This window comes from Vulpes vulpes, chromosome 7, assembly GCF_048418805.1.
Source record: "Vulpes vulpes isolate BD-2025 chromosome 7, VulVul3, whole genome shotgun sequence".
Classification (NCBI taxonomy): Eukaryota; Metazoa; Chordata; class Mammalia; order Carnivora; family Canidae; genus Vulpes; species Vulpes vulpes.
Window position 1 is genome coordinate 24,765,673 of NC_132786.1, and position 13,825 is coordinate 24,779,497.

At 58.8% G+C, this 13,825-nt stretch overlaps 1 protein-coding gene across 16 annotated transcripts in view; it reads right to left on the reverse strand.

The window, feature by feature from the left end:
* The window catches only part of PTPRN2 (protein tyrosine phosphatase receptor type N2), a 724,029-nt gene that overhangs the window by 370,573 nt on the left and 339,631 nt on the right, over positions 1–13,825 (reverse strand). For all 16 annotated transcript variants that reach the window (XM_072763267.1, XM_072763274.1, XM_072763268.1 and 13 more), the window contains one exon: positions 8,184–8,263. In XM_072763267.1, coding sequence (XP_072619368.1) covers positions 8,184–8,263 — 80 coding nt within the window. The remainder of the gene's footprint in view (positions 1–8,183; positions 8,264–13,825) is intronic.

Consider the following 13,825-nt stretch of genomic DNA (forward strand, 5'->3'; position numbering starts at 1 on the left):
ACTATTAACCTCAGTTAAATCGTGTGGGCTGTTTTTAATTTGAAGGGTTGTTCCAGGACACCCAGTCACTCCGACAGTTGAGAACGTGGCCGACAGTGCTCACTGTATGAACACCCCCGGAACCATCACAGAGCTCCTCCTTTAATTGTTCACAGGCCAGAGTTTTCTCAAGTGAAGACATGAAACAACTGCCCAACATATGGAAAACCAGGAACGTCAGCACCTTTTGTTAAGATGGTGGCCGCGTGCCTCTGGCAAGTGCCATTTGGACACTCAGGGATTTCATGTTTATCTGGCATGTGTCTGTAGAACTGGTAATGCTCAGAAACAAAGACGAGCTGCAGACGGACACAGTGGCCATGACAGGACAGCTGCCCCCGCAGGGACAGCTCCGAGCCTGCAGCCTCTGGCTGGCTCAGGCTGGCCTGTCCAGTCTTATCAGGGCCACTAGGCACAGGAGCTGCCATCACCACTGCCCTCTGTTTGCGATTCTATCTCCTCATTTAGGGGAAGGACAAGAAATGGCCACCAACCCGCTGACCCCCTCCCGCATCCAGGATGGGGCGCAGCCGGCTGACTGTGAGGTGCCTGCATCCCTCCTGGTGGGTGAGGTCCGACCACCTCATGCACCTGGGCCTCGGGCCTGCCCCACCCTCCCTTTGTTCACACGTGGCTGTAATCCACACGTGTGTCTGCACTTTCGTTCTGCCCACAGAGAGATGCCGTCCACGGTGACCTGCTATGTGCTCCCAGAGCCCCCCTTCCTCCAGGGAGCCACTCCCAGATGCTGGGGCCACACTCTGGGTCTCTGCTTCCTGCGCCGCACATCCAGCCTCTTCCCGCCGATCCTGGGGGTCTCCACCCTGAGCATCTGTGCTGTCGCCCAGTCAAGCCTACGGAGCCTGGGACCAGGACTGCCTCCCGGAGCTGTGACCTCCCTTCCCTCATGCCTGGTTGGCACATCACACAAACCAACCCTGTTCAGGTTTTCAGGTTCACGTCACACCCGCAGCTTCTCAGCTCATACGACATAAATGCCCAAGTCCCACTGGACACGCAGCCCTCGGATGTGGATCAGGAAGAGGCTCTAAAGGCCGTAGTGCGGGGGAGCACCCCAGGGCATCACCCGTCCAGGGAGGGCTGTGTCACAGAGCTGACTGGCGACACGCCTGGGTCACCTGTGCTGACACAGATTCGCCATAAAGTGCTCACCAGTGCCATCCTGACTGTCCACGATCAAACACTGCCCTCCGTTACAAATGCAGCAGCTGCAGTTCCCCATGGAGGGAAGAGAGGTCATCACAAGGATGGGCCGTGCTGGAGCTCGAGCAGGCCAGGCCGCCCTGTCTGACCCACCCTGCCCTGCGAGGCCAGTGTGCTCCCCATTTCACCGAGGGTACCTAGAAGCTAGGAATCTCCCAAACCGCCAGAGCTGGGAGGTGAGGCACCTTCTCCTGGACCCCATCCATGTCCATCCTGCTTTGGGGGTTTACACAGCAGGATCAAGCTCTCACCCCACACACTGGGTTCCACATACACCCTGCTGGTTAAATTCGGCCACTTTCCACCAACAGGGTGAAGACTGGGGAGTAGGGCGGGCACATTTACTGAGCACTGTGTGTCCGGCGGGGGAGGAGGGACCCCTGGGACCCACCCCCGCCATCTGGCCTGGGAAGCCCCCAGGTACCTGTTCGCAGCTGTGGGGGCAGACAGGGGCTTGCTGGGCCAGCGAGGTAGGTGGGCTGTTCTCACAGCCGTAGGTGGAGAGGCTGGGGCTCCAGCTCCCATCACCCTCCAAAGGGGCGGCAAGCACGCAGAAGCTGGAGCAACAGCAGGAAGCGTCCAGGACCGCCAATGCCCAGTGAGCACCACCGACCCCTGGGGACCTTGTGGCACAGAGCTGTGACCCACTCAGCCACCTGCAGGGGGCACGCACTCCTCCCACGGAGCATACATGTCACTCTGTGTCGGCCTTTGTCTGGGAGGAAACGAGTGTGGATCGAACAGTATGGTTTGTCGTGTTTGGTCTACATGCCACCCCGGCCCTGCTGGAGCACTGTCCACAGATCCGAGCAGAGCTAACCACGCCTGTGACTGCCCACAGAACCCATGGAACCCCCGGCCACATCGACTCCCCTACGCTCAGGGTGATACCGTGAGGAGAACTGGCCTCTAATCAGAGAAACGCGGCTCTGGGAGGCTTGTCCAGTGGGGCTGCTGTGCTGTTGGCACCACCTCCTCCCGGTGAATGCTGGGAAGGTGCCAGAAGCAGTTACCTGGCTGTGCAGGACAAGGGAGGGGCCAGCGCCCATCCCGCCCTCACCCAGTTGCCTCCTGGAGGCCGCAGCCGGCGGGCACTGGTTCTCAGGCCCCCCTTGCTAACCAGCCCTATGGCACCCCCCTGGCCCCACGGGGTCAGGTCCCCCAGCCCCCTCAGCCCACGAACAGCCCGGATTTCCAGGACAGGCCTGCACGCCTCCCGAGGTAGGATGGCTGGCTGCCTCGGCTGAGAGACACCCCTTCGCCTTTGCCCGGCTCCTTCTCAGAATGCTTGGTGCTTCCTGATGACAATGCGACAGGTCATGGGCATCACCCCATCGCGCTTCCATCCTTGCGCGTGAGGCATTCAGACTCAGCACCACATGGCAGGGGCACACGCTGGACTGGCTGTGCTGTGTTACCTGATGTAACACTGTCCCCTCAGCGTCCACTTTGCCACGTCACACTCAACATGTCACCCCCCCCCATGATGCCATGTCCCATTACCGCTGGCTCACTCATCTTCCACCTTCCCTGGGGGGAGCCTCTACAAGGGCAAAGTCACTTTCACTCAGCCAGTGGTGCTGCTGCTACACGGTTCCTGGTGCGAGGCTGACGTCCAGTAGGTGACACTTTGGGGGGCGAGTGCGCAGGAAACTGGACTCTGACTGCGAAGGCGACTCAGGGGATCTACTGACCCTGAGATGACGGGACTCACTAACCCTGGGTAAGTGTCTCACCGACAGGGCAGGTTCCTGCCTGGGTCCCATGCTGGCCCGCGGCCCAGGGAGGAAGCAGGGGCAGGGCCAGGACCTGGCCTGTGGCTGAGGTTGGGCCAGGTGTCCTGCACATGCACCCTGGGTGGCTCCTTGGGTCCTGCCTGCCCCTGCTGCACCCCCAATGCATCCCCCAACCCCCGAATCCACTTCTGCCTCCCCAGCACTCCCAGCCCCGGAAACACATTTCTGGATCTGCCCCACAGTGTGACCCTGCTGCGTCCCTACGGTGGTTCCATGTCGGCACCCAAGTCCTGATGTGCCCAGGAAGCCAGGCGACCACCTGTGCATGTTCAGCTCACGAATCACTCCCAACACCACGCATCACCCCAGGTCTGCATAGGCCAGTCCCCGCGTCAGGAGGAAAGCCAGCCCCTACCATAAGCGAGGTCCCCGTCCACTCCTGCTGGGTGGGCAGAGCGGCACGTGACACAGCCAGCACAGGGGAGAGGGGAGAGGGGCGTCTCTGACATCCCCGTGCACAGAAGCAGAGGTCGCTGTGCCCGCATGAAGAGGAGAGTATGCCCTGTCGTGACCACAGCAGGTTCCTGAGGCCCCAGACGACCCTGTGGCCAACTCCATGATCTCACTTCTCTGCAGCAACAGGAGGCCCATCATTCCCGTACCCCGTCCAGGCCCCCTCGCCCATCGCCCGCTCTGCACTCCCCAGGAACAAGGACTGGCGCCCCAACTCCATCTGTCTGCTCTCGTCCTCATGAAATAGTGGGAAGTCCTCATCAGGGCAGCACCCCAGGGAAAGCCGCCACTCCCAGCCTCACAAGTGCCCTGAAGGACACAATTCTGTTCTCCGGGCCCCACGAGACCAATGTGTCATCTCAGGATCTTCAAAGGGATGAGAGGCCTCTTCCTACATTTTGCTTTTGAAACTTGTGACCTGTCAGTTCCATGGATGCTCAGCACTTCCTGTAGAGCAGCAACCACATAGGACGGAGCGGCCGGAGCCGGAGCACAGGCTGCACCCCCTCCCGGGAGGACCCTTTCCAGCTGCACAGTGCACCTCACTCTCTATGTCCTGCCTCCGGGCAGGCGCCCATCTCCCAGCATCACAGCTTCTGTGTCCTTGTCCGCCACCTGTGGCAACTCCCCCATGCCTCGTTCTGGAGTTCCACAGGCCTAGCAGATGCTGACGCAGTGGCCTCACCCTCCCGTGCCATCCACCACCAGCAGCATGCTGCCTGCTAGCCTCACTGGCAGACCCTGACCACTACCTGGGACCCCGCAGGCCAGCCAGGCCTTGCAACCCCTCAAGCTGGAACCTGCCAGAAGCCGCTGCACAAACAGGAGCACCCCCCCGCCCCTGAGTGCCCCTGGACCCTCAGCCAAGGCTGGTGTCTGAGCAGCAGTCCCACATCACTAGAAATGACAGGTGAGCCTGTCCCATCCTTCCTGCTACGGGCACATCGGGCCTCTTTGGGAGCACCCCGCGGCACCTCAGAACCCCCACCCCGCCGGCTGCCATGACCTGGGGCTCTGCTCTGGGAGGAGTCACGTCTCAGAAACGTGCACAGTCCCTGAGAACTTCTACCATCACAGATCTTTCACAGGGATCTCATTCACCTGCAGGCGAGCATAGATCTTCCTGGCACATGGGCCCCAGTATTTCCAGAGCACCCTGCCTGTTCCCTGGAGGAGTTCAGCCCCCCTCCCTGCCGAGGGCCACCAGCCCGTCTTACAGGGCATGCGATCCAGCCACAGTGGGACTGCAGCTACTGCAGACGGGTTCCCCCCACCCCCCGACCAGTGACACCTGCACCATGCAGCCCTGCGTGCTCACCGGGGCCCAGAGTGGATGGCACACGGTGTGTGTGCCACCCAGGGTCCCCCTCTCTGCCCGTGGGCCCTTGGCCAGCCCGCCATCACCGGGAGGAAAGCACATTCCCTCAGCCACAGGTAAGCCAAACTTGAGGGCTCCCTGTAGGTGCTAATGACAACACCCCACACTACACAGCCTGATTCAGGACTGACCCTGGATTCCAGCCCCCACCCTGTCCCTGGCAGGTGGGCCCCGTGCGTTGGCCCTGTCCCTCATGTGGCTGCCTGTCCTCACCTCCCCACCCACCTAAGAGCCAGGTTGCTCCTGGTGGCCCACCCGAGGCCAGCTTCTTTGGGTGGCCTTACCTGGTGAGGCCCCTCCCCTGGGCACCTGGCACTGCATCCAGGCCTCTGGAAGGCAGGCCGACTCCTCCTGAGGAGGCTGCTGTCCTCTGGGTGCTGACACGGCCTAGGCCTGTGCAGTGCCTCCCCTGGGAGAAAACCTAAGGAAGCCTGAAGCACAAGGCTCGCTTGGAAAGACAGTTTAGATGGTCAGACTAAGCATCTCAGAAGGGCTCCTTTCACTGGGCCAGGTGCGACTCCATTATCCTTTCCAAAATAAACATGCCCACCCCCTTTACCCAAATGCCAGAAGGCTGGGCAGCACTCACTGTGGACAGGGCTCTGGGGTCGAACACCCTGCACACAGGCACAGCTGCCTGACCTCCCACTCTGTAGCCCACATTTGATGTGTGTTAAAGCATTCCTGTATGGAGGCGAGCCCCCAACCTACGCTCCCGGAGCCTCAGAGTCCAGAGCTGAGCCACGAGCTAGTGTCCATGAGAGATGCCACAGGAGACACGGCCTTGCCCTCTTCTGTGCAGACGATGCATCCATCAGAAGCAGGACAGCAGCACAGCAGAGAGGAGACTCACTAACCCTACAGGTGCTCAACGGGAAAATGAGGGGGGCTGTAGGATCAGGTGATTTCAGAGGCAGGGCAGCCCACCAGGTGGCTCCCGGCAGGAAGATGGGGCCCAGGGTCACGGGGTGTGTTGTGCTGCTGCCGACGGGAAGGAAGCACTTCTCCTAGGATGGGACTTAACCAAACCTTCTCTCGAAGGAGAAATGCAAAAACCGATTAGAAATACACTACTTGGAGTGAAAGACCAAGGAAATGCGGGGTAGGAAGGGATTTCTCTGTCCTGCCCAAGACGCTGAGATGGCGCGGCTGGGAAGGTTACAGGGCACGACCAGGTGTGACGCCTCCACTTGCGACCGTTTCGTGGTGCATACAGATGTTTGATTATAAACCCACATGCCCGACACACACATAGCACAACATGGGGACAGTGGGCGCGCTCCTGCACACCCGGCGACACAGGGGGGCCTCGCCAGGAGGCACCCACTGCCTTTGCACACCTCAGGCACACCATGTATTCATGCCCAGGTTCACAAATTCAGCAGAATGTCCAGAAGAGAATCACATCACTCACGGAAGGCCCCTGCATCCACCCCTCAGGCACACAGCTTTCATGTTTGACAGGAGCCATGTGGTGTTGATTGCACCCCTATTCATTCTGGTTTGTTCCATTCTGCACGAGATTAGCACAAGAACTCCCTGTACGTCCCCTCAGCAGGGCTGTGCCACCTCTGTGCCCCTGGTGCGGCTGTCGGGCCAGAGGGGACCAGACGTGGCGCTGGGTGTACAGGCAGCAGCCCACCACCACCACCACGGCCCCCAGCACACAGCGTCCACCCCATCAGTGCCACTGGGCCGCTCGCACCAACAAGGGCTCCATGCCGTCTTTGAAACAAGAAACTACCCAAGTTCTTTTCCTGCTAACACGTGACCAAGCCTCATGCTTGGTGAGCTCGGTTCTCTTCCTGGGACCCATTCACTCCCCTGGGGACTTGGCACGTGGTACCTGCTATGCATTGGCATATCTACTACCAAACCACAGAACCCTGATAGTCACAAATGTACTTTCCATCCTCTTTCTCCTACGTGGCATCAGCTATGCTCTTAACATCATAAAAGGACTCACAACATAAGAGAACTAAGTTTTGAGACTAGATATATATGTCCTTTTGCACGTGGTTGATGAGCTACAGCCTGCACAGCTACAAGAGCCCATACAAGCACATGCTGTAATTCAGTTGATTCAAGTGTATGGAAAGTTGTTGCAATGATGTTCAAACATACAATCGATGGGGAACATCCCGTCAGCACACAGTACCTCGGTGCACATCACGAACACGTTTAAAATAACCGAGAAACTAGATTTTAGGTAACGGACCTTGTTTTCCCCAGAAAGCAATAAAATAAACAGAAGGCTGTTCAGTGAGTGCGCGTCACCATGGGTACCAAAGAGGAAAAGGCTTCCTTCTGCTGTGTTCTGCTCGTCACCGCAATGTGACGGGCCAGTGAACCCAATGTTGACAGCACAACCGCCCAGCGCTGGGAGGAATGGCCATGGACACAACAGCTGTGAATGTGTGTCTGTGTCTCTGCATGAAAACGCCGGTAACTGATTTGGCCTCAAACATGTTCAATAATCTCTTGTTGAGCAGCTAGGACCATAAAACGGATGCCGGAGGGAAGGAGGGAGCCCGTGGTCATGAGGGGTTGGAGCTGCTGACACCGAGTCCCACTCCCTGTTGGGAGGCAGCGTGTCTGCATGACTGTGGCTGGCCTCCCTTGCCGGGGCCACATCAAGCTGCCCCCATACTCCTAGTCAGTTAGCCCGACACCCGCGGCCTAATGGTCACACAGGACCCTAGAGGGAAGCCTGGGGCCCTCGGCACTCCACAGAGCCTCCTGGAGGAAAGGCAACTTGGTAAGAATCCTCCCTCTACCAGACGGGACTGGGACCCAACATCATCACTTTCAGGAAAAGAGCTATGAAGGGCACCAAGACGTCTGGCAAGTCAAGTTCACCAGCAACCAAAGCAGGTGAGACAGCCCGACTTCTAGCAGCCGGAGCCCCCCAGCTGCCCACACCCCTGCCGACACCATCCCACTGGAGGTGGCTTGCTGGGTCTCAAGGCAGGTGCGCAGGAATCTCCAGAGCCTCGAGGGCGAAGCTGGAACACAGCTCCCTGTTTAAACCGTCCTTCCTGCCCCATGCAGGACCCTGACAGAAGATGCACCGGTGGGACACCAGGGACATGGGGTTAAAGCAAATGGCATGTGTTCTGTTCACACAGGGCCGCCGCGGCCCCTGCTCCCCCACCCTTGCCCCTCCATCTCAGAGGGCCCACATGGTCTTCATTACACACATCCCTGCCCCGCAGCCAGGCCTGTGGATGGTGGCAATGGGGATCTGGGGAGACTGGGCCTCCCTGTCCACAGGGTGCGTGGAGCAGCCTTACCTGTGGCCTGCACCACGTCTGCTGTCGTCAGGTTCCAGATGCTGGCGCTCACCCTGAAGGTCACCGCTGGGCCCAGAACACTGAAAGAGAGGAGGAGAGAGGAGCTCAGAACAGCCCCAGCATCCTGAGGTGCTCCCAGCGCAACATGGCACACATGTGTCAGAGCCACCGCTCACACCACGCGTGACCTCGGCCAGGCTCCAGAGTCCTGGGCACCGTGACTCTCCCCCCTACGTTCCAGCAACTCCACCGGTAAGTGGTGCTTCTCAGACCCACACACAGCAACTTACAAAACATTCAGATCACCCTCAACAAACCACCAAGAACAAGCAGAAAAGGGAAAATTGCGATGGAAACAGATTTGAGTATTCGGCCCCATGGGAGTGGCAGGGATGAAAAGCAGGAAGGAAAGACACTGGGGTTTTTAAATTTCTCTTGACAGGAACCATTTAAAAACCTATCAGTCATTAAGAACTATTTACTATAAAAATAACTAGCAGGGAATTGCCAGATAGGGATGATTAAAATTTTCAAAGCTCCTTAAATACTATGTTGCACATGAGCTTAAAAAATATATTACTTTTTAAGTAATTTTATTCATCTGAAGAGAAGAGGAAAGGAGGGAGGAGAACAGGAAGGGGCAGGGTGGGAGGGGAGGGGATGGAAAGGGAGGGGGAAGGGCAGGGAAGAGGAGGGGAAGGGAGAGGGGAGGGGGAGAGGGGAGGAGGGAGGGGAGGGTGACGGGAGGAAGAGGATGCCCTGCCCTCCCCACCAGTCCTGCTCTGGCCTCGGGAACCACTCCCAGGTCATCGTGGTCCCTGCCCTGCACCTGCTCCTCCCGGGGTCCGGCTCACATCCCCGTGCCCAGCCTGCTGCCCAAGGCCCTGCCCCTGGAAGACCCTCTGCTGCCCAGTCGCCACCAGCATGGCCCTAGGATGTATCTTCCCACAGAAGGCCCAGTGTGGCTTCAGGCCCACGAGACCTGGGATGGGCCCCTGGCACCGTTCCCGCAGCTCCGCGTCCACCCATTCCAGCCCACAGACCTTCTCTTCCACCTCCTTGCACAAGAAACGTCTGCATGGTCACAAAGCGCTGACGACCACATCCCTCCTCCCCGCGTGTCCCCGGCACCAACAACTGGACCCTGGCTCGCGTCTTGGCGGAGCCACGTCCTGGCCCCACACATCCCCATGGCCATCCCTGCCCTCCGGCACATGGGGTCCCAGGCCCCTCTGGAGCCCCCAGTCGCCAGGCTGCCCTCCTCCCATTCCCAGTGGGAGCCCCAGGCCCTGGAACCATGGCTGCTTCTGCCTCCATGGCTCACGTGGGTGGTTTTCCTGCCGCCTCTCCCGCTGCCCGGTGAGTGAGGCCCCAGCGCCCCTCAGCACCTCTTGTGGCCTGACCATCATCATGCTGACTGCGGCCTGATCACTGTCAGGCCCTGACCACTATCACGCCCTGACCTCAGCAGACCCTCCCCAAGACCGCCTGGCAGGTATGGCCGCACTGAGCATCTAGCACCAGGGATCTTATAAGATGCTCCCGGCTTCCTGGCACGGTTGGCTCTGGGGGCTGTGGGGAGTTTGTGGCAGCACCTCACACCCAAGTGGGAGGACAGACCACGGCTGTGCCTGAGTCATGATGGCACATACCTGCTTCTACATGGAGGTTGGGAGGGGCCTCGGTGACTTGAACAGGCCTCACCTGCCATCTCAGCGGCCTCACAACCTGACCTCAGTTTACACCTCAAGTGGGGGGGCATCTCTAATCCATCGTACACATTTGAGAAATCCCGAGCAATCATCTGGACCTAAATCCTCCCCCAGCTGCCAGGAGGCCTCTCTCAAGACCCCAGAGGCTGCAGGTCAGGGAGCAGTGTGCAGTCACACCCTCCTCTCCCTGCACAGCAGGAGGACACCCCTGCCCCTGCGAATGCACCTAGGACTCTCGGGAGCACTCCCACATGTTGGCATCATTGTCACCAAGGCTGTTACAAAAGTGCTGGTGATGATCGCTGCCCCCCCCCACCCGCCCAGCCCTGGCCCATCACCTCTGGGACTTGTGAGAATCTTGGGATGGAAGGAAACCTACCGTGCAGAGCAGGTTCAGAGAGGCTCCGCAGTCCAGCCCAATGGCACGACAGGGCCTTGCACCCTCCCCAACACCCTCCCCAACACCCCCACTGACATGGAAATGGCAGTCTCTTTCCAGACCCCTCAACCACACCTCTATGTCCTGTGTCACTCTTGTGCCCCCCCCCCCCCCGCCCTCTAAAGCTCTGGCCTCCATTCCCTCGGACATATGGGGAGGCATGTTCTGGCCAAGGGGCTCCGGACCTGCCTGCAGCAGCTGCCGTGGGAAGCCTGACTGCGCCAGGGCGGGGAGCACATCCTGCAGCACCAGGAAGGGAAGAGAGGGAGGGTGTCCAGGGCTGAGCACGGACCACTGTCCTCGGCCGTGGTCAGTTGCTCCACACGTGTCCCCATGGCCCTCTGACCCCACTGCCCACCACACAGGAGCACACCAAGCTTCCCTTCTAAAATGTGAAGCCCTTGAAGGAGTGCAGCCGGGCCCCAGGGGCAGTCATGTGCCAGGGACCCGTAGCCAGAGTGTCTGATCCTCAAACAAAAGTTTGTGTGGTAGACGTTGGCCAGAGCCCACAATCCCCCGCAGCAGCGCCTGGAGGGCCTGCAGGATCCAGCACGGAGCGCCAGTCCTCCCAGTGGTCCCCCCCTTTCTGCTCTGTGACTCTGGGAACTCCCATCAGTCCAGTGCCTTCCTGGGTGCTTTCTGAGCCTGTTTGCAAATAGCGGGTGGAGACACAGGCTTCATCCCAGCCCCAAGGGCGCAGAGGCTCTCTCCTTGGGGAAGGGTGGGGGAACTCCTCGGCCCTGGGGTGCAGGCTGAAGGCCCAGGAAACAGGCCGAGGAGAAGGAGGACTGTGTTGGGAAAGGGCTTAAAATATCAGACACAGAAATGGTAAGAATGCTGCCGCCCGGCTCTGCTGGGCTTCCTCCGTCAAGGTGAGCGGGTGGAGGTGCCCCCCACAACGTGCCAGTGCCACACTAGACCCTAGGGGGGGGGGCGCTGCTGCAGCTCAGTACTTCTGCTGCTATTTTTTATGAGCCTTACATTGCTCTCAGCCATAAAAAGCAACATACTGCCGACGGTCACCCTCTCTATCCTGTGGGTGGGGATGAGGCAGCAGCCAGATGACGCAGAAATGACTTGGTGACTAATTCCTGAAGGGATGCCTTGCCTACCCTTCCCCCCCAAGCACAGGCCCATCCCGGCGGAGGGTGGACAGAGCGCACAGACGTGGTGGCTGACAGAGGAACACGGTGAGACTGGTGGGCAGGGTCGAGGGGTGAGGGCGAGCGGGAGTGCACCTAAGTGTGAGCCCCTGGGCATGCTCCTCTCTGGCCGTCAGGGTTCCCGTACTCCCCGGGGGCTCAGCTGAGGAGCAGGTACAGCTTGAGGCCAGCTCGGCGTCCCTGGGCAGGCAGCGACAAGGAACAATGAGATCAGCGACCTTCTAGGTGACAGGAGGGAAAGGAAGATGGTGTCAGGAAACAACGGAAGAGCTCAGAGTGGGTGCAGCGCGTCAGGGATACGTCCTGGGGGAGCTAGCGCCTTGGGCTACGCCATGCCAAGTGCTGCGTCGCCCCAAGGATGGAGTACGCATCCCCTGGGTGAGGTGCTCCATGTCCTTCCTGGGAGCCAGAGGATAGACTCTGGGGTGCCCCGGGGGGCTCCGTCGGTGAAGCATCACCCTTCGGCTCAAGTCATAATCCCACGTCCTGGGATCGAGCCCCATGTTGGGTGCCCTGCTCAGCAGGGAGTCTGCTTCTCCCTCTGCCCCTTGCCTCTGCTCATTCATTTTCTCTCAAATACATAAAATCTTAAAAAAAAAAAAAAAAAGATGAACTCAGAAGCAAACAGTGGACCTCCTGGAACCTTGCTGTCACAGCAGCCACTCGGGGGCAGCCTATCGGCTGTGCTGTGGGCCCCCATGCCCTCCAGGGACAGAGACAGAGAGGGTGTGGCGTCCTTTCCAGATCCTGGCACCAGCAGGGACACCAGCCGCCAGCACCGTGCCCAAGGGCATCCAACAGCTGTGCATCCAAACACCTGGCACAAGGTGCCACCATGGCCCCTCCCCCTTGGGGTTCCATTCCTCGACGGGGTTCTCCACCCAGCTTCCTCGTCGACCCCCTAGGGGAATGGTCCAGACGTTTGCCCCCCAGCGGCTTCTGTCCATGACACATTAATGCCACAGACACACCTGTGCCTGTTTCCAAGCTGGGGCTCCTCCTCATCGGGTCCCATGTTCTCTCCCCGGGAGGTGACACCCCCCGCAGGGAAGGCATGCTCCAGACCCTTCTGTGGTCGCCGGGGCTCAGTCAGGACGTCTGTTCCACGTGGAGGCTGGCAAGACCCTGTAGAGATGTTCACTCCTCCTTCTTCAGCTCCGCACTCTTACTGGGGGCAGAATCCTCTCCTAGGCCTGGGCGCTATCAACACTAAAGGCCTCCCTCCATGCTCTGCAGGACGCCTGTGTGCAAGGCTGGTGAGCAGCAGGGCCTCCTCCACCGGGGGGATACCTGCCACGCAAACCCAGTCAGCAGGGCTCCCCGTGCCCCAGGCTTCTGCGTGCGGCTCCGGCTGAGCAGGATGCACACAGGCTACGGAGTGGGAGTGAGCGCCAGGAGCTGCGGCCGTCCCCCTCCCGGGCCGCGTGGCCTGGGCCGTCCCGACCCTTTGCTCAGAGCTACTTCTTCAAATCCTTGACAGGAACAGTCCCGTATGCATAACATGGCAGAAAGGACAATTCCTGTGTTTAACCAGAAAGTAAAAAATAAAAACGGTGCCCAAAGCCTTGCAAAGTCTCTGAAAAGGAAATATAACACCTGATATTGGAGTTGGACAGAGCACAGAGTTGTCTCTTTTAAAAAACAAATTATTAAATAAATATAAATTATTTTATGTATTTATTACATTTTTTATAAATAAATGATTTAATGAGAGTTTCTCATGCAAGCACCATATGCCAACTCTACGGATACAAAAAAACTGTTTAGATTGGGAAGAAATTATTGAAACGGACACAAAGAAAGATGAATGTCAGATTATAAGGGAAAACCTATGTTTCCCTACAAAACAGAGATATTCATTCCTTGGCTTTCAGATTCTTGGTCAGAGTCACCCTGTAACCGCTGGAGACATGCTCCCGTACATTTTTGTTATTTGCAGAGTTTGACTTATAAGGTGACCACAAGCGTGGGTTTAGGGGAACACGGGGAAGCCCGGGCTGGGCCTGCTGGCGTCTGACCATGTTCCCACCAGCCCATCAGTGTGCCCCAGGCTTCTGCATGTGTCCGTACAACCACAGCTTACTGACAGATGCTGCTACCTGGGAAGCAGTGAGCCCACCTCCTGTAGCACCTGTCATTCAGGCCTGACCTCAGCTACCCCATAATGGCGTTTTCTGCAGAAAGCATGGCCCAGCCTCCTCGTACACGGTACGTAAGACGCACTATGTGCACGTGGGGGCCGTTTCCAACAGGAAATCACCCACAGAAGGCACGATGACAAGGAGAATGTGGCAGTAACAGTGACAAGTGCGTGTTTACGGTGTGGGC